The sequence below is a fragment of the Octopus bimaculoides genome, chromosome 24 (assembly GCF_001194135.2).
Source record: "Octopus bimaculoides isolate UCB-OBI-ISO-001 chromosome 24, ASM119413v2, whole genome shotgun sequence".
Taxonomy (NCBI): domain Eukaryota; kingdom Metazoa; phylum Mollusca; class Cephalopoda; order Octopoda; family Octopodidae; genus Octopus; species Octopus bimaculoides.
In genome coordinates, this window is record NC_069004.1 from 19,859,865 (window position 1) to 19,887,416 (window position 27,552).

At 37.8% G+C, this 27,552-nt stretch overlaps 2 protein-coding genes across 6 annotated transcripts in view; one reads left to right on the forward strand and one right to left on the reverse strand.

The window, feature by feature from the left end:
- The window catches only part of LOC106882263 (double-strand break repair protein MRE11), a 38,762-nt gene extending 29,495 nt beyond the window's left edge, over positions 1–9,267 (forward strand). Inside the window, exons 7-8 of the mRNA XM_014932877.2 lie at positions 1,803–2,239; positions 8,801–9,267. Of these exons, the coding sequence (XP_014788363.1) occupies positions 1,803–2,239; positions 8,801–8,918 (555 nt within the window). The 3' untranslated portion in view covers positions 8,919–9,267. The remainder of the gene's footprint in view (positions 1–1,802; positions 2,240–8,800) is intronic.
- Positions 9,268–11,368: 2,101 nt separating this feature from the next.
- Positions 11,369–27,552, reverse strand: part of LOC106882261 (coiled-coil domain-containing protein 73) — a 285,087-nt gene continuing 268,903 nt past the window's right edge. For all 5 annotated transcript variants that reach the window (XM_052976426.1, XM_052976427.1, XM_052976425.1 and 2 more), the window contains 3 exons: positions 22,086–22,145; positions 21,524–21,760; positions 11,369–11,648 (listed from right to left, as the gene is read on the reverse strand). In XM_052976426.1, the coding sequence (XP_052832386.1) occupies positions 21,530–21,760; positions 22,086–22,145 (291 nt within the window). In that variant the 3' untranslated portion in view covers positions 11,369–11,648; positions 21,524–21,529. The remainder of the gene's footprint in view (positions 11,649–21,523; positions 21,761–22,085; positions 22,146–27,552) is intronic.

A 27,552-nucleotide genomic window follows, 5' to 3' on the forward strand; every position in this document is an offset into this window, starting at 1 on the left:
TGCTTAGTTACATCCCTTGTTCAAATCTTATTGAGATATACTTCTAGGGTCAATGAAATTTTATACCAGGCTCCCTAAATTTGAGGTTTTGTGCTTATGTTAAAAGTCAGTTCTACAGTGTCACTGTCGCCTGCATCTGTTGTCTCTCTGTTGAAATTTGCTGAAGTGTTGGTAATTTTTGTAGTATTGTTGATCCCATCTGAAGCCACATAAATCAGTTTTTGGGGTAATTACTGTGACTACTGTCAGGATGAACTAGTGAAACAGGTGTTTGACAAGCACAACAATAATTTATTGGCTGTGATTTCTTTGTATGAAGTGCAATCTCCAAATGTTGGGCCTAACGGAGGCAATGACAAGCGACTGAGACCTTTTGTGATATGCCATGCTTGCAAAGACCCATCAAGCCAAGTGAGATCATTGTCGTGGCCAAATGCCAGTGTCACCTAACTGGCCCATTAAAAGCACCCTTCAAACATTGGGTGATATACTGTACCTGTGAAGACCTGTCAAGCCAAGTGAAATCATAGTCATGGCTATGCCGTCTGACTGGCACTTGTGCTGGTGGCACATAAAAAGCACCGTTCCAGCATTGGGCCTCATGGAGGCAGTAACGGGATTGAGACTTTTGGCGATATACTGTGCTTGTATAGACCTGTCAAGCTGAGTGAGACTGTAGTTGTGGCTGATGTTGGCGTCAGGTCAAAAAACACCCACTACGCTCTTGGAATGGTTAGCGTTAGGAAGGGCATCCAACCGTAGAAACCTTGCCAAATCAGATAGGAACTTGGTACAGCTCCCTGGCTTACCAGTTTTCAGTCAAACCGTCCAACCCATGCCAGCATGGAAAACGGACTTTAAATGATGATGATGATGATGATAGCACAAAAGGGTCACCTTCATAGAGCTTTTACAACACATAAAGTACTTAGACTGCTTGGATCATATTAACACCCAAGGACTAGGAAAATGTAATCTTGCTGCCTTAGACAATTGTAGTTTTGACATTCATGCTATTCACAGTTTACATTTACCAGTAGTAGGTATCTGTATGTTGTCGTTCAATCCACCGGAAATAGCAGCCTTAATGTAACATAAGTACTGGGGTCGATTTGTTAAACTAAAACCCAAGATGGTCACTGAAATAAGTTAAAAGATATGATTTCTGTTTCTAGATGTCAAAAGTACAATGATGTTTGGTGAAGAGATAGAGGTGGAGGGGAGGAAGGAATTTGGCTTGGAAAATTATGAGCTTTAGACATTGTTATTAAAATAAAGACATGGCTGTATGGTTAAGAAATTTGTTTTGCAACTCAGTGGTTTCAGGTTGAATCCTGCTGTGTGACTTCTTGGGATAATATCTTCTATTTCAAGCAATGTTTTCTCTAATTTTTCTCAGTCACTGAGCAAACATTTGATGCTTTAGGTGAAAATATTTTAAATTCAAAGAGTATGGTATTCAAACTTTAATGCAGCTTAACAAGTACACATTAGCAAATTAAAATGAACTTCATGGTCTTACATCAACCAATATAGTGTGAGTGGAATTTGGTGGACTGAAGCTGTGTAAAAGTGTGTGTGATGTTTTTTGTCATTTATACATTGGTGAGAGCTGTACACACCAACAAAAGAAACAATAAATCATGTATTTTTTGGCCCAGTTGCACAAACACCTTAACACTTTTACTATTGGAAACGGGGTGAACGACCAGTCTGTAGCCAACAATGCTATTGTTCACAAAATACATGGTATCAAATAGTAATAAATAAATCAATAAATATTCTGTTTGTGATTGATATAGAAATATCTGAACCAGAAACAACTGACATCTGAGGAGAATATCTACTCAATTGTACAACATTACAAAGAAGAACGAGCTAAAAAGAATGAGAGCAATGATGACTTGAGTGAAGCATTGAAAGAATCCCAGTCCAGAACTGCAAAATCTTCAAGTGTTCAGCATGATAAAGATGGTAATGAAAGCTGCAGCAGCAATGAGTCCCTTGTGTTTGATGATTCAGATGACTTTGGAGTTACAAATGACAATGCAGCACCGAGTAAGTCCAAGCGTGGCCGTGGAAGAGGTGCGAAAGAAACAACCACTTCACGTGGTCGAAGTCGTGGAAGAGGGTCCCGAGGTTCCAGGAGTAAAGCTCAGGTGGTTACTGATAGCAGACAATCTTCAGACATGACCAGTTATTTTACTCAGAAGTCAAAACGGAAACTATCTGAGTCAGAGTAAGTATTAAATTGGTATTCTTCAGTTTAAACTACTTTTTCATTACTTTAGCTTACATCTTCTTGCTTATGGATGTCAGTTCCAACTTGAGAGCACAGAATGTCTTTCATTGAAGTTTTCATGGCTATATTCTTGGACCAGCTGCATAATTTGCCAGTCCATATGCAGGATGTTTTAAAGAGACATCCGTGGGATTACAATTGGGAAAATTATGAAGCCAGAAATTGAGGTTGGTGAAGTCATAGAAACTCTCAAACAACCATTTCTGATTTTTTCTGGAGGTATGGCAAGAAGCCAAATCCTGCTGTCACATATATGACCTTCCTGTAGCAATCATCTCCTACCAGAAATTAACCTCAATCTCCAGCAGCTTCACATAGCCATTAGATTTGAGCCTAAGGCCCTGTTCATCCCTGCTGCCCATAGCTTTGTAGTTTCTGTTGCAACTGTCCATGTCACATCTTACAGCCCTTAAAGTGTTCACAGAGCTTTGAGCAACAGTCATGATGTTGGCATTTTTATATCCAGGAAACAGTTAACTCTTTTCCAATATTCAAATGGCTTCCAGCCTTCCATGTCAGCTACCTGTTTCTCAGCTACAACTTTAATCGTTATACTCTGCCATGCCTTTGCCTGTCCACCAATATACCAAGCTGTTTCTGAAAGAAGTTTATTTGGATTGGTACATTATTTTATTAACTTCAGAAGGTGAAAGGTAAATTGATCTTGATAGAATGTAAAGAGCTGGAACAAATACTGCAAAGCATTTTGTCTGACATTCAAATTATTCTGCTAATATGCTGCCTTTTAAGAACCTAGCTGTAAATAGATACTATGGTAAGAGAGAAAAGAGAGGTGGGGGAGAGAGCATGGGGTTTGAACCAAATTGTGCTGTGTAAGGCTGGAGATAAACCTTCTACAGCTAAAACCTATCTTGAGTCTACGTACTCATTAGGCCAGCACTTATCTCAGCTTCTGACTTGTTGAGTGACTGAGAGCACAAGACTCCTCCCTGGAAGGAACATCAGTCCATCACAAGGTTAACCCCAAGCTGCTGCTGTTAGTATTTATTTTCAGCTGAGTGGAACTGGAGCAACATGAAATGAAATGCCTTGCTGAAGAATACAACTCACTGCCTGGTCCATGAATCAAACTCGTGGCTTTACAAACTTGATACTGAATGAAAGTAGTTGATGGAAACTGAAGAAGCCCATCATACATGTGTATGTGCATGTATGATATGGAGTTTGTATTTCCCTGTTTGCTGATTGTAAACAAAAGCTTCACTGTTCATACAGTAGTGTTGCTTGCTATCCACTGCAAAATCATGTCAAGGGTTTTTGACGTGTTGACATGTTCATTTTCAATAAACAGAGTGGATTATTACCTTAGTTGGAAGCTAGCCAGGATTGGAGTCAGGAAGGGCATCAAGCTATAGAAAATGCTGCTACAACAAACATAGTCACACCTGACCTGTGCAAGTATGAAAAAGTATGCCTTGTGAGTGGATTTGGTCGACAGAAACTGAAAGAAACCCATCATATGTATATATATATGTATGTGTGTATATTATATGTATATATATATATTATCATCATCATCATCTAACATCCGCTTTCCATGTTAGCATGTGTTTGCAAATATAGTATTGGTATATCCCATTTATGTTCATTAGAAATTAAATAAATAAAGAAATTTGACATGTACGAATATTTATTCTCCCCCTCCACTGTATGTATGTATGTGTGTATATATAGTATGTATATATGTGTATATATATGTATGTATATATACATATATATGTGTATATCTATATGTGTGTATATGTATCTATGTGTGTATGTTTGTCCTCCACCCCCACTTGTTGGTGTGTTTACATCCCCATAACTTAGCAGTTTGACCTAAGTGATTAATAGAATGAGTACCAGGCTTTAAAAGAAAAAAAGAAGTCCTAGGGTTGATCTGTTCCACTAAAGTGGTTGGTGTTAGGAAGGGTATCCAATATAGAAACCAATCCAAATCAGACTGGAACCTGGTGTAGCTCTCCAGTTTACCTCTGGTCAAACTGTCCAATCCATACCAGCATGGAAAACATATGAAATGATGAAGATGATGATGTGTGTGTGTGTATATAAGAGATTATATAAATGACAAAGGAACAATAAATTATGTAATGAACTTCAATAGCTTACAGCTGTTTCTGTTATAATATGCGATGCACTCCAAGTTGAGTGTTTGTGTACCATTTTCATCAGAGCTTCAAAAGTGAAGCTCCATTTTATAATGTGCTATAAGGTGACACACAAGCACTCAACTATGAGTGTATTGCATCTTATAGCAGAAACAGCTATAAGCTAATGAAGTTCATTACATAATTTAATGTTCTCTTGTCATTTATATAAACTCTTATTATACTCTGTGCTTGACTAACGCTTTTCTCTGAAGTATATGTATATTGACTTCTCGCATCAGATAATTAGTACTGCTGCATCTAAGTTAAATATATATATATATATACACACAATGTGGTATCAGAAAGTTCCCGGACTAGTTCTGTAGCATGCTAACAGATGGCTGCGCATGGTTGCATGTGCAGTGAGAACAAGCAGTGACCTTCATGGGGCAGTGTGCCAAGTGACATTGCTGTGTTTACTTCACAAATTGTGAAATTTATGTTTTTGTGATCACATGTATGCTGTAGTCTGTGATTTTGTCATGGACAGGAAGAAAGAGCCAATGTGAAATTTTGTGCTAAACTTGAGAAATCTGCTACAGAGACATTGAGTATGCTTCGACAAGCTTATGGCAATGAGGCAATGGGTTGTACGCAATGTTTCAAGTGGCACGGGTGCTTCGAAAGCTGAAGAATGTCCCTGGAAGATGATGAGTGATGGTGGAAGACCTGCCACCAGCATCACCCCTGGAAATATGGTATTGTGCATTCAGAATTTGTATCCCAAGGCCAGATTGTCGATTAATCCCTCAACTGAAAAGGGGAGTAGTATTGAGTTTGGTGGCCTTGTGCCAGGTAGTAAGAGGTTAAACTATGATAGGACAGACACAGATGCCTTGATATAGAGGAGATACATGGTTACTCCAGTTGATGGAGAAGAAAGAGAGATGGTGATAATGCATCAGGGCATACTCTCAGGTTACAAGGAAGTGAATATAAATAGAGTATTAGAGGATCAGACAGGGTGCATGAATAGGGAGTTCACAAGAGTGCAAAGGGAGAGAGGGTAGGGAAAAGGGAATGTAATGAGTGGTGAAACATGGCTATATAGAAAGTACAACAGAGTAGCAGTGTTATAATTGGCAGTTTGAGGACAGGAGAGAGAGATGACAGAATGGTGTTGGGCTACAAGAGTAGCAGAGGGAGAGACAAGCATGGTGCATGAAGAAAAAGTGGTTTGGTTCATTAGGCTGGGATGTGTGAATTAATGTTCACTGAGGTGGGTGGGTATTCTCAAGAATCTCAGTTCATTGTCATCTTCTCTGTGAAGCTCAACATCTTGACACTGGCCCTAACTATTTCATCCCATGTCTTCCTTTTCCACAGTTGCCATCCATTTTAAGTGATCAGCACTTCTTTATACAACTGTCTTCATTCATATGCATCACTTGTTCAAAGCTTCTCTCAGTCCTAGCTCTAATTCTGAAGTCACTAACTAGTGACTTGTGTTGGGTTGTACGCTCTTCACTTGGGAAAGACTTTGCACTTACAAGCATCAGTCTCTCTCATTGCCCGGTGAGGATGGAACCAATCTGGCTTATGTGGCCACCTGACTGATAGGTAATCAGGTGACTGGCGGGCTGATTTCCTGAAATTGGTGTTGCTGATAGTCAGATCATTTGCATCACAGAACTCCAGCAGCCTTGTTTCTTCCTCATTCCTAGTGCCAAAACCGTAACCTCCACACACACCATGAAATCCATGGGAGTGTTGCCCAGCATGTTCATGGAAGTCACCAGCAACAATAACCAAGTTTCTGTCATTTTTCATTGAGGATTTAGTTGATGAGACCCTTGTCAAGGGCTGGCATGTGACCTCATTCCCCATTGAAGTCAGCTGTTGTGGCTTTCCATCTAGATCAGTGCAAAAGATAGATCAGGAATCCAAACAACTGAAGAAAGCCACTATGGCAGCTGAAACTAGCTAAAGAATGCTATGGTTGATGAGCGACTGCAAAGGGAATCTTTCCATAGGTGAAGACTAACTCAGCCCTCGCTGCCCCACTCAAGTGTAGTGTACAGTCTAAGAGGTGGAAGGCTTGTGACTCTGAGATGCCTGCTGACAATACAGCAGTGTTTCCTGTTTGGCAATGGATTTAGAAGAGCTTGATAAACCATCTCTGATATTTATTTCACCCAATAATCTGGAAGCCCTCACATCCAAGGCATAAGGTATTTCAGATTGCAAGATAAATCAAAGAAAATTGTAATGTTGTCAGAGAGAATGTTCAGATGGATTGATGGTACACTTGGACTTAGTGGTTCTGCAAAGGAAGAGATATGGAAGTGTCACAATGAAAGGCTGCTAAATGTGGCAAATGCATGGGAAAAGGAGGATCTACCTAATGTGGATCAGCAGAGGGACCAGTTATCAGAGTTGACAGCAGCATGATAGATAAAGCAATTAAGCATATAAAAACTGGGAAAGCTCCTGGCCCATCAGAAATTACTGCTGAGATACTTAAAATATCTGCCAGAGTGAGATATGACCTAGTCACCTGTTTAGTTAATCAGGTTTTTGTCCAGGAAGAGGTCATGCACAATGACTGGTGTAGCAGCATTATAGTCAACTGCTACAAAGGGAAAGGTGATGCCTTGGACAGAAGTAACTACAGAGATATGAAATTGCTAGACTAGATCATGAAATTTACAGAAGGGACCTTAGATCAACTCTTAGGAAGAGAGTTAACCTAGATGAGATGCAGTTTGGTTTTGAGTCTTATCTTTGTAGTAAGGCAACTGCAAGAGAAGCACTTAGTCAAAAATAAACCACTTTACTTGGCATTTGTTGACATGAAGAAAGTCTTTGATAGGGTCCCTTGCTCACTCATTTGGTCATTGATGTGAAAGCTAGAGTACAGTGTTAAATACCTTCCCACACAACATCTCCTAATACCTCTTCCCTCTACCAGCACCCTCTCATTACATCACTCCACCTCTAGCTCTCTCTCTCCTTTCAAAATGTTGGGAACTTACCTACCCTCTCTAATCCCTGGTCCACTTCAATATATACATCACCCTGTTACTTGGGTGTATGGCTACTGCCCAATCCCTATCACATCTTCACCATCTTTCTACCCTCTCTCTTTCTCCACCTGAGATAGGTATGTTTCCCTTGTAATGAAAGACACATTTGCTGTCTTTTAATTCTACCTCACCCAGTCGAAGGGCCGTGTCCTGCAAGCTATTTGTTAACCTCGCTGCTGCTGGGGCTGTGTACAATGCATCCAACTGTAAAGTGGTTGGCATTAAGAAGGGGATCCAGCCAGATAAACCATGTCAAAACAGACAGCAGCGCTTGATGCAGTCTTCTGACTTGTTAGTTCCTGTCAAACCATCCTACCAGCATGGAAAACGGATGTTAAAATGATGATGGTGATGATATCTCTCTCTCTCTCTCTCTCTCTCTCTCTCTATATATATATATATATATATATATATATATATATATATATATGAGAGAGAGGGAGGGGGACATTGACTATTTAGTCCACTGTGAACCCTTGCTCTCACCTACTAGCTTAGGTGATGGTGACATTGCTGCTGTTGCCAACCTCCTCCTCCTCTTTTCTTCTTGATCAGATACTGTGCTTGATGCTGTTAAGAGGTGTGTGTTGTTACTGTCTCCTTGCCTTGGCTTTGCATGACAATTGTAAATGAGTGTCACTGTCATGTAAGCAGTTTCTTATGTGAAAACAAGTGAGGGTTGGTGACTGGGTGTGCATTAAGCTGTAGCAAGTCTGCTCCAGCAAATTCCATTTGACCCATGCGAACATGGAAAAGTGGATGTTATAATGCTGATGATATGTTTGTATGTATATATTGTTATTGAAGAATCCTGTACACCCCCACATGACTGAAAGTGGACTAGACAGATTTGAATCAATAAAGAACTGCATGAGCTGTCGGTGGCAGTTGACTGCGTTGATCATCCATATTGGTTACTGTGTTGGTTGAATATTGTAACATGTATACGCGTATCATAACATATATGACAGATAATTTACTGAGCTTCATGAAATTCTTGATTTGACTCAAGAGAAATTGAGTCAATGTGAAGAGAGCAGTTGCTTGACTCACTGGAAAAAGAGTCAATTCCCACTTAAATCACACCCTACCATCTTGAATGAAAAGGGTGTACTGGATTATGTAGTCCCTGATATACAAAAAGATAGGATGGTCATAGGTCAGCTCAATTAAGGCTAACCTGAGGCTAAGAAACAATAATTACTCATTAGAAATTATGTAAGATAAATTTATGAGCATGTTTTATAAAAGTGTTAATTGGATTCTCCTTCTAAAACATCTATTTTTTGCTCTTATAACAGTGATGACTCTGACCCAAAGACCAGCAACAGTTCAAATATATCTGTGAAAAACAGGAAGACTACTGAAAGAATAGCCCAGTCAATGAAACGTGGTGTTATATTTGATGATGATGATTGAGGTGTGTGTGTGTGTGTGTGTGTGTGTATATATATATATATATATATATATATGTTCTCTTCGCTGTTTAATGACTAATCATTCTGCAGGACAAAAATAAATTTACAAGAAAACAATTGAAATATTTGTAACTTTATATATGTATATATATATATATATATATATATATATAATACACTCACATGTTTGTATGTATGTGTATATAGATAGTCTCCTTGCTGTTTGATTTTGTTGTATAAAAATAAATTTACAAGAAACATTTGAATTATTTGAAATTTGTAATACATACTTATATACACACACACATGTATGTGTGTGTTGTGTGTATTAAACCCAGTATTTTCGGGAAGTTTTGTTTTGTTTTTGTTTTCATTTTCATTGATAAGAATTTTACTTTAATAATAAAATTCTTAGGTATTTATTTTGTCTTTGATTGTAATATTTCTAAAATTAATATTTGATATTTTTAGTATTTATCTGATTTCAATTATAAATTGTTGGCTGGTTGATTGGTGGGTGGTTTATTGATATTGTGTAGAATGGAATGTTATTTGGACAATAACTTAAAGACAATCTAAAGAGAGTTAACACAAGACCACTCAATGAAATCATAGAACATAGGTCACATACTCTTGCTACCAGAACAGTGTCATTACAACTTTCAAATGTACACCACCAAAGATAAAAAGAGGGGAAGACTGCATGGCATAGAACATTCATAACTGATACAAGAAACCAATATCACATAACCAAATGCGGAGAAAACTGCAGCTAATAGAAACCAATGGCATCAACTTGCTGCCTGATGTACTCGAGTGCTTAGGAAGGGCTGAGACTGAGAGATGCACATTAAAAGACATTGAACTATAATCATTAACTGATTGGTGTAGTGAAGTTAGATGATTGAATTTTGTTGTTATGATGACAAATAAAGTGTAACTTTTTTGCACATGGTAGTTGCTACATCAGTGAAGCAGTGTTGATAAATCAAGTCTGTCAGTGATTTGAACAGTGAAGTTCTGTAATTTGGATACTAGTTAAAGCAAACATCACTGTTCTCTACTGTTTTGGCCATTTTAATAATTTAAGATCTAGGTTTTGTATTGAATTATCTTACCTTAATTCTAAGATTCAAAGAAAGGAGACAAGGTATAAAATTTGAAAGAAAACACTATAGAATAAAGTTATGTTTTTGGTGAATTAGTTTCATGGGTCTAGAAATCTCTAGTGACAACATTTACCTTCTTACTCTCTCTTTCTTCTTCACTGTCGAAGGGCAAGGAGCCAAAAGGTTAGATTCTGCACTCCGCACAGCAGTGAACTTGTCAAATCCTCTTATTGACTAGTTGTTGCTGATGTAGATGAACACTTGTTTCTTTGAATTCTGGGTTGTATCTACATTTTACTTACATTTCTTAAAAGTGCATGCATTATAAAATCTTTATTTCATGTCCCTTTATGCCTTGTTGAAGAAAGTAATGTCCTTTCCTACTAGTTCCTTAACTGTAAAGTTTGAATGAAACATTTCCACTGATTGGGGAAACTATAGTAAGCAGAGTTATTTCCCTTGTACTGGGGGGGGGGCACAATGCAGATATCCAACACTAATCTTACAACCATTATGCCTCTATGCTGCGTCTTTTTTTAGTTACCTTTGATGTCTACATTCTTTTTAGTTTTTTTCAGGCCAACATTGTTGAATGTCCTGCTCAATGATGAAATTATGTTAAAATATTTTTATTTTATTTTATACATTTTATATGGCATTTTGTGAACTACAACATTGTACTTTAAAAGTTTGCAATACACTAATCACTGGCTCACTGCATTTACAAAGGATTGTCTATGCAACTCAGGTGAAATAAATATCACAAAGAGTTTCCATCTACCAAATTTCACTCACTACAATATTGGTCTACCTGAGGTTATGTTGAAGATATTTGCTCGAAGTGCCATCTTTCAGTAGACTGTTCTGTTAGAAATTCCTGTTGTCATGTGCTTCAATTAGTGTACTTCAATTAGGATTTCTAATCTCTGATTGTTCACTGGATCATTAAGCTTTCATATTTTTTTTTCAAGACTAGCATGTGTCTCTTGGATCCTTCTAGCTGTAAGTCTGAAGTTACTAACCTATGTTCAGTAACACATTATTCACCTGGGAAGGACTTTGTATTTATGAGTACCTGTCTATCCTGCTTGAATGTAGTCAATCTGGCTTGTGTGCCTACTAAAATGATAAGTGATTAAGTGACTCACTGGTTTCCTAAAGTTAGTGTGGCAGTTCATTTGCATCACAGAACTACAGACCAGATCCAATACCTCCATGGATTCCACTTGGATGTTGCCCTATTTATTCATTGAAGCCTCCTTCTCACACACATTGAAGCCTCCTTCTCACCAACTCTAAACTCAACTGCAAATTTCACAGAAACTGATATTGACAGACTCTATTTCAGAAGAGGAAGAAAAGTTTTATTTTTAATAACACATGCAGTTCAGTGTATCCAGAAGTGCAGGACTACCATATCTTAGTAAAGATTTGGGAAAGAATTACTCCAAATGACAATCTGGAAAAGTTAGGCTTTCAGGGCAAAGAGACTAGTTAGCATGTAGTTTTCAGATATAATCTATAAGTGGAATTGTTAAAGTTCATTATGTAATAATTATTGTTGTTATCTAAATTCCAGCAATGGAGCTTTTGTTTCCTTGCTGGAAACCAGCTTCCTCCTCCTAGAAAGTATTTTGGTAAAAAAAAAAAAAAAGAAAGTTATACATACATTAATACAAACATATATATATATACACACACACACATTAATATACAAACAATTACATGTAGAGAATGTGTTTATATGAAATGTTATTCACTCCACCTACTTATCTCTCATTTTTCTTATTTTTGTCTAATTTTTCAACCTAATATATATATATTTATATATATATTTATAAACGCTATCCCCTACTATACAATAACCTTTCATTTTCTGAAGAGCATGCTATGACTGCTTCATGGAGCTATGACTGAAGAGGAGCTATGACTGCTTCATGGAGCTATGACTGAAGAGGAGCTATGACTGAAGAGCTATGACTGCTTCATGGAGCTATCAAAATCCATACTAGTTGATTCTATATTTTGCTTTTATGATATTGTCTCAGTATTGTACCTGCTTGCATGGTTATATATATACATGATTATATCTACTAGTAACACTAGGCAACAAAGATTTTGTTACAGAAGACCAAATATGTGTTTCTAGCTAATTTCGGTATGCTGATTTCAAATCTATAATTAGATGTTTTCTATCATATCTGGATTTTGTTTAAAATGAAAATCACTCAGTAAAATTTCCTACCACATCCAGATTTTGGTTGTAATCAAATTAATAACAATAATATGAAACTTGCTTTTCAATGTGAAAGCAATTTTTGTTTGTCAACTATATGAGGTCTGATAAATTAAGTATCTGGACTGTTGCCATAGTAACAAAGCTAGAGTACACAGAGTGAAGCTGCTTGGCAAAGATTGACCTTGAACTCTGTTGTACATGTGCACTAAGTTTTAATGTTGTAGCTCACTTCCGCTGTTTACAGCAGTACTTGGAAAGAAGGTGTGTAATATGTGATTATCGCATTGACCATGACAGAAGGTTGTCATGGCAATACCTGCTCAGAGGCCTATGCAAAGTTGCAGAAAGTGTATGAGAGGAGTGTGTGATCCGCACACAAGTGTATGAGTGGTTCAGACGTTTCCAAGATGGCCGAAAAAATGTCGATATTGATGATCGTTTTGGGAGACACACAACCAGTAGAACTGAGAAAAACATCACAGATGTGAAGGGAGGTTGTCTAATTACCATCTGGGAGTTATCAGAGGATGTGCAGATTAGTTACAATTCAGTTCAGTCCATTATCACTGAAGGTTTAGGTATGAGACAAGTTTGTGCCAAAACTGCTTTCAACTGACCAAAAAGACACTTAGGGTTTCAGTTGTACAAGATCTCCTTGATTGTGTTGAGAATGATGAAAACTTTGCATAGGCCTCTGAGCAGGTATCATCAAGCTTTTGGCAAAATTTGATGCAGATTCTCTGCTCAACTTTCTCTGTCATGGTCAATGTGACAATCACACGCTACACACCTTCCTTCCAAGCACTGCTGTAAACAGCGGAAGTGAGCTAGAACGTTAAAACTTAGTATGCATGCACAGCAGAGTTCAAGGTCAATCTGCACTAAGCAACTTCACTCCGCGTGCTTTAGCTTTGTTACTATTTCAACAGTCTGGATACTTATAGATCAGACCACGTATATAAATTTTGATCAATAAAACTTATCCCAAGTTGGCAACACTGAGTCAAGAGCATAGTAATGGCTGAATGGTCAGTCATTATGTGACAGTCAAGTGGAGCAGTTGTTGAAACACTCTACTGGTAAGCAAGTAACTGGCTGTGGTAACTTGTGTATTTTTATTGCATTTGTTTTGTACTACACTATATTTCTTTTTATTTTGTACATTGTAATTATTACTTCCTACACTTTTTTTTTTGTTTTCCAGACATTGTATGGTAACTAAAATGCAATCAAATAGATGTGTTTGTGTAAATTACCCAAACAACTTCTGCTATATTTCTGGACAATATACACCTAAATGTAGGGTGTGTTATGTCATTCTGTGAAAATTTCATATAGATTTTTGAAACCCAATTTTTTCATTAAAACAAAGGTCAAAGAATGAAGAAATCAATGTTTCCATTTTTTGCTTCTGCCACCTTTAAAAATGGTGGCCAAAGTCATTAATCCTGCATGATTTTCCATTAAATCAAGAAAGAAAATGGGTTAAAATTATGCAATGTATTGTTTTTAAAGCCAAGAATTTCAAATATGACATTTGTAATTATGAAAAAGTTATATTTTGAGCATGAGAGCCATATTTCTTTTAATGGCTACCAAAAATGGATATCTTACCAAGTATTCTGATAATATACTTATATAACTACTGTTCATGAATATGGTGCTAATATTTTACTTGTCAGAATTAATTTTGAATGTTGTTTATACCACATACTGTAAAATCTTTGGGGAGGATTCATATGGGTAGTTCGGGGTGGGTGAGTAAGCAAATGTTTTCTCTCAATAATTGTGATTCTTTTTCTCTTTGCATGTCCCTGAATTATGACATGGAATCTGTAGGTCAACCTCCTGCTAAAAGAATCCATCTTGAACATCCTCTGACTCACTACAAGCTATGCATCATCAGCCAAATCAACAAGACTGGACCCACAGTAAGAAATTTAGCTGTAGAGACATTTCAAAAATTCGTCAGGCAAATGAATACTTTGGCCGACTTGAAAGGTCCAGAATTTGCTACTTTGAAAGAAAGACTTGACAAGGACATTACTGCAGATTATTTGATAAAACAACAAGCATTCTGGCATAGAAAATGTTATTCCATTGCAACCAACTCAGACCACCCGAAGAGAGCAAAGGCTAGATATGATGCAACAATAGCAAAGGAGACAATATCACCTCTTAAACGCAAGTGAGGTTGCCCATCCAATGTTCAAGAACCATCAACCTCATCTGGCTCTTTCACAAGATCAAAATCAAAATCATTCCAAAAATCTAAATGGTTCTTTTGCCAAAGGAAAGAATTAGGAAAGTTACATGTATGCAGCACTGAGAATATTGGGTATCAAATATATGAAATTGTGTAGAAAAGTGATAATGAGAGCTGGAAAGTATATCATGCAAAAATCATAGCTGAGAAAGATCCCCTGTCAAAAGATATAATGTATCACAAATTATGTATGGCAAGACAGTGGGCAAAGTACTGCTCTTCTCCTAAAGGGTTTACAAGCACCAATGGAAGTTGTCTTACTGGTACAAAAGAAAAATGTAGTGTTAAAAGCATTGCAGGAGGTCTTTAGATGGTGGCAAAATTATGTCTATAGTAGCGGTAGAGAAGTTCTACAAAGAGTGCATGAGTGACTAGTATAGATAATGTAGAAATGAATTGTACACAACTAAAGGAAAAGATTTTGAAACACTGCAAAAACATCAAGTTTACAAGACCTATAGCTGTCAAATTCGATCATGAGAAAGACATGCTAAAGCTTTTTGATGTAAGCAGAATAATAAAACACGCAATTCATAAAGCCAAATATAACCCTTGAAACTTTAGTGGTTGCCTGAAGGGGGATGACAAATATATACCACATGAGCTGTATTCACTGTTGCGTTGGATTATTGAAGGTATGAAGATTGGGACGAGTGAAGACAGAAGAAATACAGTAAACATAATGTGCCAAAATGTAGTGCAACAAATAATCCAGGTGCACAAGTCAGATAAACAAATGTCATACAAGACAAAATCTGATGTTTCTAAATTTCGTTCTGCAACTGAAACACTACTAAATGAATACTTTGGCCGACTTGAAAGGTCCAGAATTTACTACTTTGAAAGAAAGACTTGACAAGGAAATTACTGCAGATTATTTGATAAAACAACAAGCGTTCTGGCATAGAAAATGTTATTCCATTGCAACCAACTCAGACCACCTGAAGAGAGCAAAGGCTAGATATGATGCAACAATAGCAAAGGAGATAATATCACCGAAACACTACTAACATGTAGAATTTCCTTGCATTCCTATCATGCACACAGATGCAAGAGAGAAATTGGCTTTCTTCACCATTCTGTAACAAAACATATTTCACAGATAGCTTGTGTAGTGAAGGACAATATGAAGAAACATGAAGGAATTTATATTGCAGCTAATCTTAGCAAGGACAAACCAATTCTTGGATCACTGGACAACATTGACGGTCAGGTAGCCACTCCAGATGGTAGAAACTCTTTTCATGGCACAGCCATTGCTGTTTACCAGGAAATAGCCCTTATTGGTAAGTAGATTTTCAGTGACCCATTAAACCTCAATCAACTTATTGACTTGAGATGGGTAGACGTACCCAAGTCACTGCTAGATGTACAAAAGACTAACATTACTGGAAATCCAACACCTTACCAAAGTCCACATTGTCCAGACTTCCCACCAGGTCAGTATGATGAAGAATCCAAGACAACAGAGGAAACTGATCTGGCATAGCAGTCTGACATTCCAATAGACAGAAATTTGGGACCAGAAATCTACAGGCTTCTGAATCTGAGACATATGCCTCTAGCGAGACTGATGAACCAACAATTGAATCTGAAGATATTGAAGTTACCACTGAAGAATTTAACGATAATTCAAAATTAGACTCAAAGAAGCAGGATATACCTTTATGGGGAGCATACAATTCATTTATTATTGAGAGGGATGGTAAAGTAGATTATGCACACCCATTATAAATTCTGTAACCAATCACAGGTCAACATTGATAACAGGATGAGAAAATCTTTCTAAATTAAGCAAGATAATTAGAGGGGAGAATGCACCACCTATATCTGTTTGGATGGCAATGGATCTCTGCAAGAGGGCTTTGAAAATTCCATACTTAGAGGATCACATAGTATTTTACATAGTATTGTGTGCTTTGAGATGTCTTAGCCAAAAGATAGATCAGTTATGGATTGAGGCAGAAATTTATTCAAGTGTAACTATGAACCAGTGATTAGTGGTAAGCACTACAACAGGGTTGTCATCTGGTAACTTTGTCAGAGTGTCATCAGGTAACTTTGCAAGCTCTTGCAGACTTGTGACTAGAAAACTTCTTTGACAAAAATCCAGACATTGCAGTGAACATAGATAGTATAAGTTCAGAATATTTTGGGAGCAGTCAGTTAAAAGAGGGGCATAGCAAACTATGAGACGAAGGCAATTGATCTTGCTAAAAAACTCAAAGAGTTTGATCTCACTTAGAAATATCCTCTTTATAAATGCATGAGACAGTACATGAAGTTAACAAGGTGAAGGTCAGCAATGAATTTTGTGCAGGCAGGAGTTCTCCAAGGCTTAGTTCTCAGCCCTCTCTTATTTATCATTGTCCTCCAAACCATAAAAGTAGTATCTAAAACTGGTCACCCTTAGGAACTTCTGTATGCTGATGACCTTGTTCTTATATCCAAATCTATAGTAGAATCAGAGAAGAATTTCAGGTATGGAACCAAGGTTTGGAATCAATGCATCTTGTTAATTTAGCAAACACAAGTTACTAATCCCTTCAGGGAGGTATTGTTCAATATGTAGGTGTAGATAGAAATTCTATTTGATGTACTTTGAGCAAGCTGTGGACACAAGAAGTGCAATGTAATCACAAAGTTTAACAGAAAGTTGTGTGTGAGGCAGATATGCAGGAACTGTAAACATTATGAACACACAGGAAATAGAATTTTCTCAAATGTTCTAGGAGGTAGATAGTTTCTATTACCTAGGTGATTGAATTAGCAGTGGAAGAGGAGGCTCTAAAATTGTAATTGCTAGAATTAGAATCAATTGAGCAATGTTCAGAGTAACAAAGGCCCTCTCCCTCAGAAGGAATGCCAGATTGTATGATGCTTGTCTATTGACAATTCTACATGGTAGTGAAATGTGGGCTGTGAAAGCAGAGATCGTGCAAAGGCTTGAAAGTCAGTATGCTTTACTATATGAGCAATGCCAGTGTGCATGTTGTGAAAAAAATTGGATATAAGAGGCATCAGAAGTAATGTGCAAGAGAGAAGACTGCACTGGAATGATCATGTGGTGTATATGGATGAGGATAGCTGCATAAAGTAGTGCCAATATCTAATTGTGGAGGGGACTTGTGCAAGAAAAAGGCATGGAGAAAGTAGTGAAAAATGATCTTTAGAAGCTGAGCCTCACAGAGGAGATGACAAAGGACTGATAATTGGTGATTTGCTGTGCTTGAGAAGATCACACCTAGCTAAATAAAACTGAAGCCATAAGGCATATCCTTTATGTCCATGTTCCCACCCCACCCTGCATAATCTATCCCTGACAAACTTCTTCCCAATGCTTCCCCCTTCCTCCCACCTGTGCTTACCATTGCTGTACTCCCCTCTTCTTTATTTCCCAATCTCCTCTGTTGAATCTTCCAAACAACCCCTCCCTCTATTTCTGTCCCCTCACTACATTCTCTTTCCTCCACCTACAACTCTCCTTTCTCAACCTTGCATGCAAACTTACCCACTTACTCACCCCAGCCAGTCCTTGGAGACCAAGGACTGGCTAAGGTGAGTGGGTGGGTCACTTATCTACACATCCCTGTAACTTGAGTGTACCTGTTGCATTACATCTTTCTTTCCCTTCTTTGTCTTACTCAGAGAGCCATGTATCTCCTTTACTGTAAGGTGCCTATTTCTGTCCCTCTCCTCATTCTCTAACCTCTCATCTGGTACAAAGCCATCTTCTTCAATACTAACCCCAACTCAGTTGCAGGATCTTGTCTTGTAAGTTATTTGGTGAACTCACTCTGGTGCCATGTAAAAAGCATCCAGTACACTTTGTAAAAGTGGTTGGCATTAGGAAGGGCATCCAGCCATAGAAACCATGCCAAAGCAGACTGTAGAGTTAGGTGCAATCTTCTGACTTACTAGAACAGAGGCATATAGATGTGTGTGAGGTGGAGAGGAGCCTCAGATTAGATTTCTCACAGGCAAAGAACAGAGATATAATATATTCCGGGTGAGCAATAGTGATGTGTGAGAGGAGTAAGCATATTTTTGGTAGAGAAAGATTGCTTTGTATCAGATGAGAGGTTAGAGTATCAATAGAGGGATAAAAATAGAGAAGGTGATCGAGGTAAGAGTATGCAACAGGATATTTAAGCTCAGGCTAATATTGGCTAATTCAATAACAACATATATTTCTGCATAAGCTCCTCAATTGGGTCTAGCAGATGAACAAAAGAACCCATTTTACAAAGCATTTTTGCATATTACCTCAATGACAAACAATAGTGACATTATTGTTGTGACTGGTGACTTCAATGGATATGTTGGGCAGCAATCCAATGGATTCCATGGTGTATAAGGAAACTATGGTTGTAGTGCTGGGAAAGAGGAGGGAACAAAACTCTTGGAGTTCTAAGATGTAAGTGACTTCAAGAAACTAACCAGTTGCCTGATCACCATCATTCTGGTGAGCACACAAGCCAGATTGGCTACATTCTCACTAGAAAACAGGATAGGCAGAGACTTGTGCATGCAAAGCTCTTCATGGGTGATGAATGTACAACCTAGCATAGGTTAGTAGCTAGTGACTTCAGACTTAAAGCTAAAAGGACTCAGAGATGTACACCAGTCTGGAAAGGAAGTTATGGAAGCTTAAAGATTCAGTGAACAGTCAGAAATTTAGAGAAGTACTAGATGAAGCATTTGACAAAAAGGAGCCAATAGCAACTTGTAATGTAAAGGAAAGCTGGAAGTTCCTTTGGGACAACCTATTGAAAACAACAGACCAAATTTGTGACTAGTTCAAATTTCCAAGACTAAAGGTGACATAATGGTGAAACAATGAAGTTGGCAAAGCCATAAAGGTGAGGAGACGGGATTGGGAAAATGGAGGTAGTAGAGAAATATACCAGATCGCTAAACAAGAATTAGAAAGGAAGATGTTTGCTGATGTTCTTTGGTTGTGAGGATCAGAGGCATGAAGTGTTACAGATTGTAAGGCAGTGTATTAGAGAAAATTGTAATTTGAGCGAGTGTGAACAGATGGATGATGGTGCACTTGGTGGTTCTGAAAAGAAAGAGGCATAGAAATACTATGAAAGGTTACTAAACATGGAAAATACATGGGAGAAATGGGATATCTAGATGTGAACCTCATGAGTTGACAAGAAGATCCCATGGTCCATCAGGAAATACCATCAAGATGCTTAAAATATCTGATAGCATGGGATACAACTTAGTTGCCTGTATAGTTAATCAGGTTGAACAAGAAGGTATTGTGTCCAATGACTGGTGTAGCAGCATTATAGCTAGCTGTTACAAGGGTAAAGGAGAAGCCATGGAGAAATAATAACAGTCGTGTCAAACTGCTGGACCAGGTTATAAAAATTATGGAAAGGATTTTAAGCTCAACTAATTAGCAAGAGTGTTAATTTAGACAGGATCCAGTTTGGTTTTACACTAGGAAGAAATAATATTGATGTTTTCTACTAGTAAAGCACTACAGGGAAAGAATTTAGTCAAAAATAAACCACTGTGACATCTGGTGAGGTGGAGAAAGTCTTTGACAGAGTCCATCACTCACTCATCTGGCAGGTACTACAGAATTTTGAGATAGATGAATGTCTGGTGAGAGCCATCCAAACTATGTATAGCGATGCTGACAGTAAGGTGAGAGTTAATAATGAGTATAACAATGAAATTAATGTGCAGGTAGAATTTATCCGGCTCACTTCCCAATCATTATTTGTAGGAGAATTAGAAAATAAATTCTGTTTAGCCTAAAAGTTAACTTAGGAAAGACTCAAGTTCTGGTAAGCAAGAAACAGACAAACCAGTAATCCCTTCGGGAAAATGGCCCTACTCATTATGTAGCAAAGGTATAGGTAGAAATTTCATGTGGCGTACCAAGTGTGAGCTATGGTCACATAAGGGGTGCAGTGGAATCACAGGATGGTTAATAGAGAAAATGGATTTTGTATGCATAGGAGCAGTGAGCACCAGAAATACATTTCCTTGAATGTCCAGAAGGATCCTTAGAGCTAATAGATAGTTTCTGTTACGTAAGTGATCTAATTTAGCAGTAGAGGAGGTTGTTTTGAAAGTACAATTGCTAGAATATGAGTGAGATGGAGAAAGTTTAGAGAATTATTATCTTTATTGGCAACGAAAGGTACCCCTCGAGTGAAAGGCAGATTGGATGATGCTTGTGTCAAACAGCAATGCTACATGGTAGCAAAATGTGGGCTGTGAAAGCAGAGAACATACAAAGGTTTGAAAGAAACAAAACCAGAATTCTGTCATGCCAGTGTGCATGTACAACAAAATGTAGATGTGTTGAGAGAAAAATTGGATGTGAGAGACATCACATGTAGTGTGCAAGAGAGAAGACTACTTTTATGGATGAAGACAGCTGCATAAAGAAGTGCCAATCGCTAAATGTGGACAGAACCTGTGGAAAATAGAAACCCAGTAAGACATGGGACCAAGTTGTGAAAAATGATCTCCAATTGTTGAACCTCACCAAGGAGATGACAAAGAACCAAGATGATTCATGTGCTTAAGATGACCTGTTGATCTAAGCAAAAATTAGGCCTTTAAGACATGTTGGTTATGTTTCTGCCCTTGCACACAGTCTGTTCTTAATGAATCTCTCCCCAACAACTCATCTTCCTAACTCCTCCCCTCCACCTGTGTTCACCACTTTCTGCATTTTCCTTCTCCTTTCCTCTATCTCCCACTCACCTTTCACACTTTCACATCTTCTTGTCCACATATCCTGTCCAGTCCATGGTTCCACTTCGTTTATATTCATCCCCCTGTACCTTGAAACTAAAACCCTGACACATCTTCACCACATTCTCTCTCTCTCTCTCTCTCTCTCTCTCTCTCTCTCTTTCTCTGTTACACACACACACACACACACACACATACATTGAGGAATTAACCAACAAATCTACATCTGTGAACTAGAGAGGTACGACTGTGATGTTTACCTGATGTCAAGTATCCACAGAAGCAGCTTTAGGTTCATCATGATGGCTAACCAATGAGTTGGGTTCAATATTTTGTTTAAGTTGCTGTAGTTGTTGTTGTTGTGTTGTTGCTAGATTCATGTCTGTTATTTCTTTAGATTCCTTCTCAAGTTTTCCAAAACCCATTTTGAATTTTTTAGCATTTTCTGTTTGATATTTCAAGAGATTCTGCACATTAGTTAGGTTTTTCATCAATATCTAAAAGAAAACAGAGAAATAGAATGAGCAAGAAACGGAGAGAATGAGGAGGAAAGTAATAGAGAGTGAGGGTGAGAGGAGAAGTAAGAGGGAGAAAATAGGTAAAAAGATTTCTTGAATTCAACTTTCCTTTGAGTTAAATATTTTGATAATTATGTGCTTAGTGGTGTGGTGATGGTGTTGGTGATGGTGTTGGTGATAATGATGGTGATGATGGTTAGTGGGGTGATAGTGATGATTATGAGCTGGTGTTGATAATAATGATGATGATGACATCAATGATGTTAGATCAGATTAGATATTGTTGACAGAAAAGTTGGCTTACATCATTTTTCTGGTTAGATTTCTCCAATTGTTTCAATGTTTCTTCCTTTTCAATGTTCAGCTGAAATAATAGAAGACTCCAACTAGGAAAACCAACTGCTAAAAGCCATTTAAAATGAATGCAAAACAGTAAAGCAAGAATTTTTCTCCATAGCAAAACCGTGAAAAATGCCCCTTTAGAGGTCAAGTATGTCCCAAACATATTTGATACCACTGCTTCATGTGCCACCAATATATTTTGTTCTGGCCTAGTGGCTGTTGCATGTGATCAGTAAATATATTGGATCATCTCATAAATAATGCAATTTTTTTATACTTCCTTTATTTTTCAAATTAAGATAAACAAAGTTCTTTTTTAATCTAAAATATACTCTCCTTCATTTTCTACAATGCTCTTCCATCTATCTGGTAGACTTGCAAAGCCCCTCTTCAAAAATTCACTTGTCTGTGACGAAAAATACTCCTTTAGTATTGTTCTGATCTCGTCTACAGAATTCATATTTTTTCCATCCAAATGATTTTGAAGACTGCAGAATAAATGATAATCAGATGGGGCAATGTCCAGTGAATATGGTGGGTGGGGCATCGTTTCCCATTCAAACTGCTCCAACCTTTGGAATGTCATCCTCACCGTATGTGGCTGAGTATTATCCTGATGAAAGAACACCTTTCATCATGAAACCAAAGATGGTCCTTTTTCTTCTAGTGCTGACTTAAGCCACTCAAGCTGCTCGCAGTAGATCTCCTTTATCATTTAGTTTGGGTTTAAAAGTTCAAAGTGGACTAAACCTTTCATATCTCACCAAACAGATAACAACACCTTACATGGGTGAAGACATTCTTTAACCTGGGGTGCCGGTGTTTCTTCTTTCCCTACCCACTATATCGGTGCTTGACATTTTTATAGAGAACCCATTTCTCATCACCAGTCACTATTTGGTCCAAAAAAGGTTCATTCGTGAGACGTGACAGCAAAGAAGAGCATACGTTCACTCTCTGTGTGCAAGAAAGTTTGTGAGGAACCCATTGACCCAATTTGCTGACTTTTCCAATGGCACGCAGGTGTCAATGAATGTCTGAATGACCAAATCCAAACTTCTCTGCTAGTTCCTCAACAGTTAAGATTGGATTTTGTTCCACCAGGGTTTGCAGGACATCCTCGTTGAGCTCTACAGATCTTCCAGGACATGGCTCATCTTCTAGGCTGTAGTTTTCAGCCCAGAATTTCTGGAATCACCATTGACACTGGCTTACACTTATTGTCCAATCCCCATACACTACATTAATATTCCTTGCACTTCCTGTTGCGTTGTTACCTTTATTGAACTCATAAAACAAAACATGCTGAATGTGCTCCTTTGTCACTCTAGCTTTGAAAAAATAACTGTTAAAATTGAACTCCACTCTTCAAAATTTGCACTAAGAATAAGTATAAGGTAAAATTACTACCTGCTTTTATAGCAAGTTGATGCAAGTAGTTTATCCTGTCCCCATCTGACTTTTAATTCATGCAATTGAAAAATCTGCATTATTTATGGGATGACCCAATATTTTCTGATTTCTTATAAGGAAGCTAAACCTTCCAGTTACTTTAGAGTTGTCTGAATATCTTGTACTGAACAGAGCAAAGAAACTCAAAATGCATCTACTTGTCCATAGGTGGCATTCTAAAGCAGGAATTTCTCCAAACTGCCATGAAAATACTTCTTTACACATCAAATATGTCCCAGACTTGTTTGAATTGATCTAAAATTTCTTTACATACATGTGTATGTAAACACATGGTTCTTGGTTCAGTCCCAGTCTGTGGCACCTTGGGCAAGTGTCTTCTTACTTGGGCCAACCAAAGCCTTCTGAGTAGATTTGGCAGATGAAACTGAAAGAAACCTTGTTTGTGTGTGTGTGTGTCAATCAATATTTATTATTCAAAATTCAATGAAGAAATATGAATAATAGGGGAAAAGGGTACAATCAGTCATTGGAATACATAGTTTATTAAGGCTTTCTACACATCTCCATCTTCAGATGCTAGAAGTATTTCATAGAGCGATATCTCACAGTTTGCACAAATCATACAGTGGTAAGTCATTCTTGGTTATTTCCTCTCACGCTTTCCACCTTGTGAGGTGCTTAAAGCAACAAGCACTATTGATAACATTCAGTGAGTGGGTGTTGCAGTTGGTGACCAATCTAGCTCAGCCAATGTTCATTTATCTTTGTGCTTATTTGCTATTCTTCAGCCATTTGATACAATATATCATTGGAAATGTGGTCATTATAGGATATCTGATATATTTTCCTCAGATTTTTTTGTATGGAAAGTATTCACCATGGCCCTTTGCCAATTCATATTTGTTACCCATGTCTTGCATCCATATATAAAAATTTGAAGAAAGAATTTTGTACATCTTTATCTTCAATGTTGAGTTGATGTCAGACGACCAGAGGTGTTGAAGCTACGACATTGCTCTACATGCCACTCTCCTTCTGTGTTTGAGCTGTGAGAGAGATCAGTTACAGTTGATCCAAGATAAGTGAATTTATCAACCCTGGATAGTTGCTTTCCATTTGCCGGGATACCTGTTGTTTCATCTGAGTTTATATTAACGGTGATGCACTCTGTCTTCTGTTCACTTATTTCTAGCCCCACAGTCTTTACTTCTTGCATGACATGATCTAAGTAGTTTTGTGCTTCTATGAGGCTAAGAGCAAAGAGAACAATCTCATCTGCAAATGCCGGATAGGCCAACTTATGTGACTCTGATATGCGAATTCCATCCTCCGTATGCAGTTTTCATCACATGATCCATAACCACCAAAAATAGATAAGGTGTTAAGGTATCACCTTACAGAATTCCACTCCAAGGTGTGAAGCAGAGATGTTGGAAGTAAATTCAAGGGCTGGGTGGAAGGAGCACACTATCTTCATGAAGGTGGTGAGTTAAGTATGGACGAGAGAAATGGTTATGATGCAATCATCAATATACCTACCATTAACAAGGACATGTTGCAAAGTCCAACCCTCACCTCAACATGGTGCAGCTAGTAGAAACGCTGAGTCAAATTCCCAGTGGGCTAACAAAGGTTCTGGTGAAGATAGTAGGGTTAATCACCTGCCATTGAATGTGATAGATCTCCATTTACCTTATTATTAATACTCGCCGTCATCGTCGTGGCACTCCGTCAGTTACGATGATGAGGGTTCCAGTTGATCCAATCAACGGAACAGCCTACTCATGAAATTAACAAGCAAGTGGTTGAACACTCCACAGACACATGTACCCTTAATGTAGTTCTCGGGGAGATTCATTGTGACAGAGTGTGACAAGGCTGGCCCTTTGAAATACAGGCACAACAGAAACAGGAAGAAAGAGTGAGAGAGTACAGCAAAGTTCACCACCACCCTCTGCCGGAGCCTCGTGGAGCTTTAGGTGTTCTCGCTCAATAAACACTCACAATGTCCAGTCTGGGAATTGAAACTGCGAGTCCGCTGCCCTAACCACTGGGCCATTGCACTGGTGTTAGGAAGGGCATCCAACCATAAAAAACATGCCAAAACAGACAAAGAAGCATGGCGCAGGCTCCTGCCTGGCCAACTCTTGTCAAACTGTCCAACCCATGCCAGCATAGAAAGAGGATGTTAAATGATGAAGATGTGGCTGTGTGGTAAGAAGCTTGCTTACCAACCACATGGTTCCGGGTTCAGTCCCACTGTGTGGCACCTTGGGCAAGTGTCTTCTACTATAGCCTCGGGCCGACCAAAGCCTTGTGAGTGGATTTGGTAGACGGAAACTGAAAGAAGCCCGTCGTATATATGTATATATATATATATACATGTGTTTGTGTGTCTGTGTTTGTCCCCCTAGCATTGCTTGACAACCGATGCTGGTGCGTTCATGTTCCCGTCACTTAGCAGTTTGGCAAAAGAGACCGATACAATAAGTACTAGGCTTCCAAAGAATAAGTCCTGGGGGTCGATTTGCTCGGCTAAAAAAGGCGGTGCTCCAGCATGGCCGCAGTCAAATGACTGAAACAAGTAAAATGACTGAAAATGACTGAAATATTTATAGACCATAAAAAGTGAGCAGGTGAATATATTTATTTAGCCACTCAATTGATAGCCATAAAATTATGGCTGTTTTGCAGCTTTCATCATGTAATAATAATTTCAGTGTATAATAAATTATTTTACATGCCTGCACCAGTATGCATGCTACACATTGCACAGTACAATTGTACATTTACAGATCAATGCAGATATAGAAGGCTAGTTCTTCAGATCACCAGAACATGATGTATACTCTCTGCATATACATACAAAATTATCCATTATATATACAATGTATGGAAGACTAATAATTGATAAAATTCAAATCTTATTGTCATTAAAGGATAAATGTAAATAATAATGACATTTGTATGTTATCAATTAAGATGCTGGATTAAGATCTTTAGGAACTTGACCATCCTTAATGTAAACAAAAGACAGGAAGGGGATAGGAGACAAAGTAAAGTAGTTAGATTAAATAAAAAATATTTTGAGTGTTTGAAAATACATATAAACAATAAAATAAAACATAATAGGGAACAGTCAGCTGGAGATATAAAAATTAAACTAAGGGATAGCTTTGAACAACAGTTGCTTTCAAATAGGGCAAAAAGGTCAAATGGCATTCAAATGCATTGTGTCTCAATAAACAGAACTGAAGTCAACTGACCTAGCTAAGGAGCAAATACCTATAAGCATTAACATACTAAAATGACAAAAAAACCAACAAAATTCAAACTACACAACCACACACACACAGAGCAGTATATTCATGCTCTTATTAATATACATATATAGCACACAGAAACAAACAGCACACACTCAAACATATGTATACATAAGTGATTACATGACCAACTAGGCTATCAGATGTTATACATCGCTGATCACAATGCGTTTTTGCATTGTTTTAGCCTTCAAATAATGCCACCTGCTGGCTATGCAAGCAGGCCAACATTGCCCCCTGATCAGAAGGGGGAATGGAGCAATATGAAATGAAGTGTTTTGCTCAAGAGCACAACATGCACCCAGTCTGGGAATCAAACCCACAATCTAGTGATCATGAGTGCAACAGCCTAACCACTACGCCACATGCCTTCACTGTATAAACACAAAATGTATATACAGAAATACATATGCACAATATAAAAAAAATACTCATACAAAGGAATACATACATATATGTCTCTAATATATATGTCTCTTCTATATATATATATTACATATGAATATGTAATATATATATTGCTAAATACATAACATAAAGGTACACAAAACACACTGGCTAACTATAAATATGCAGACACACCTATCTATTTAATGTACATATTAAATATACATTGATACACGTAAACAGATATGGATACACACACACACACACACACACACACACACATATATATATATATATATATATATA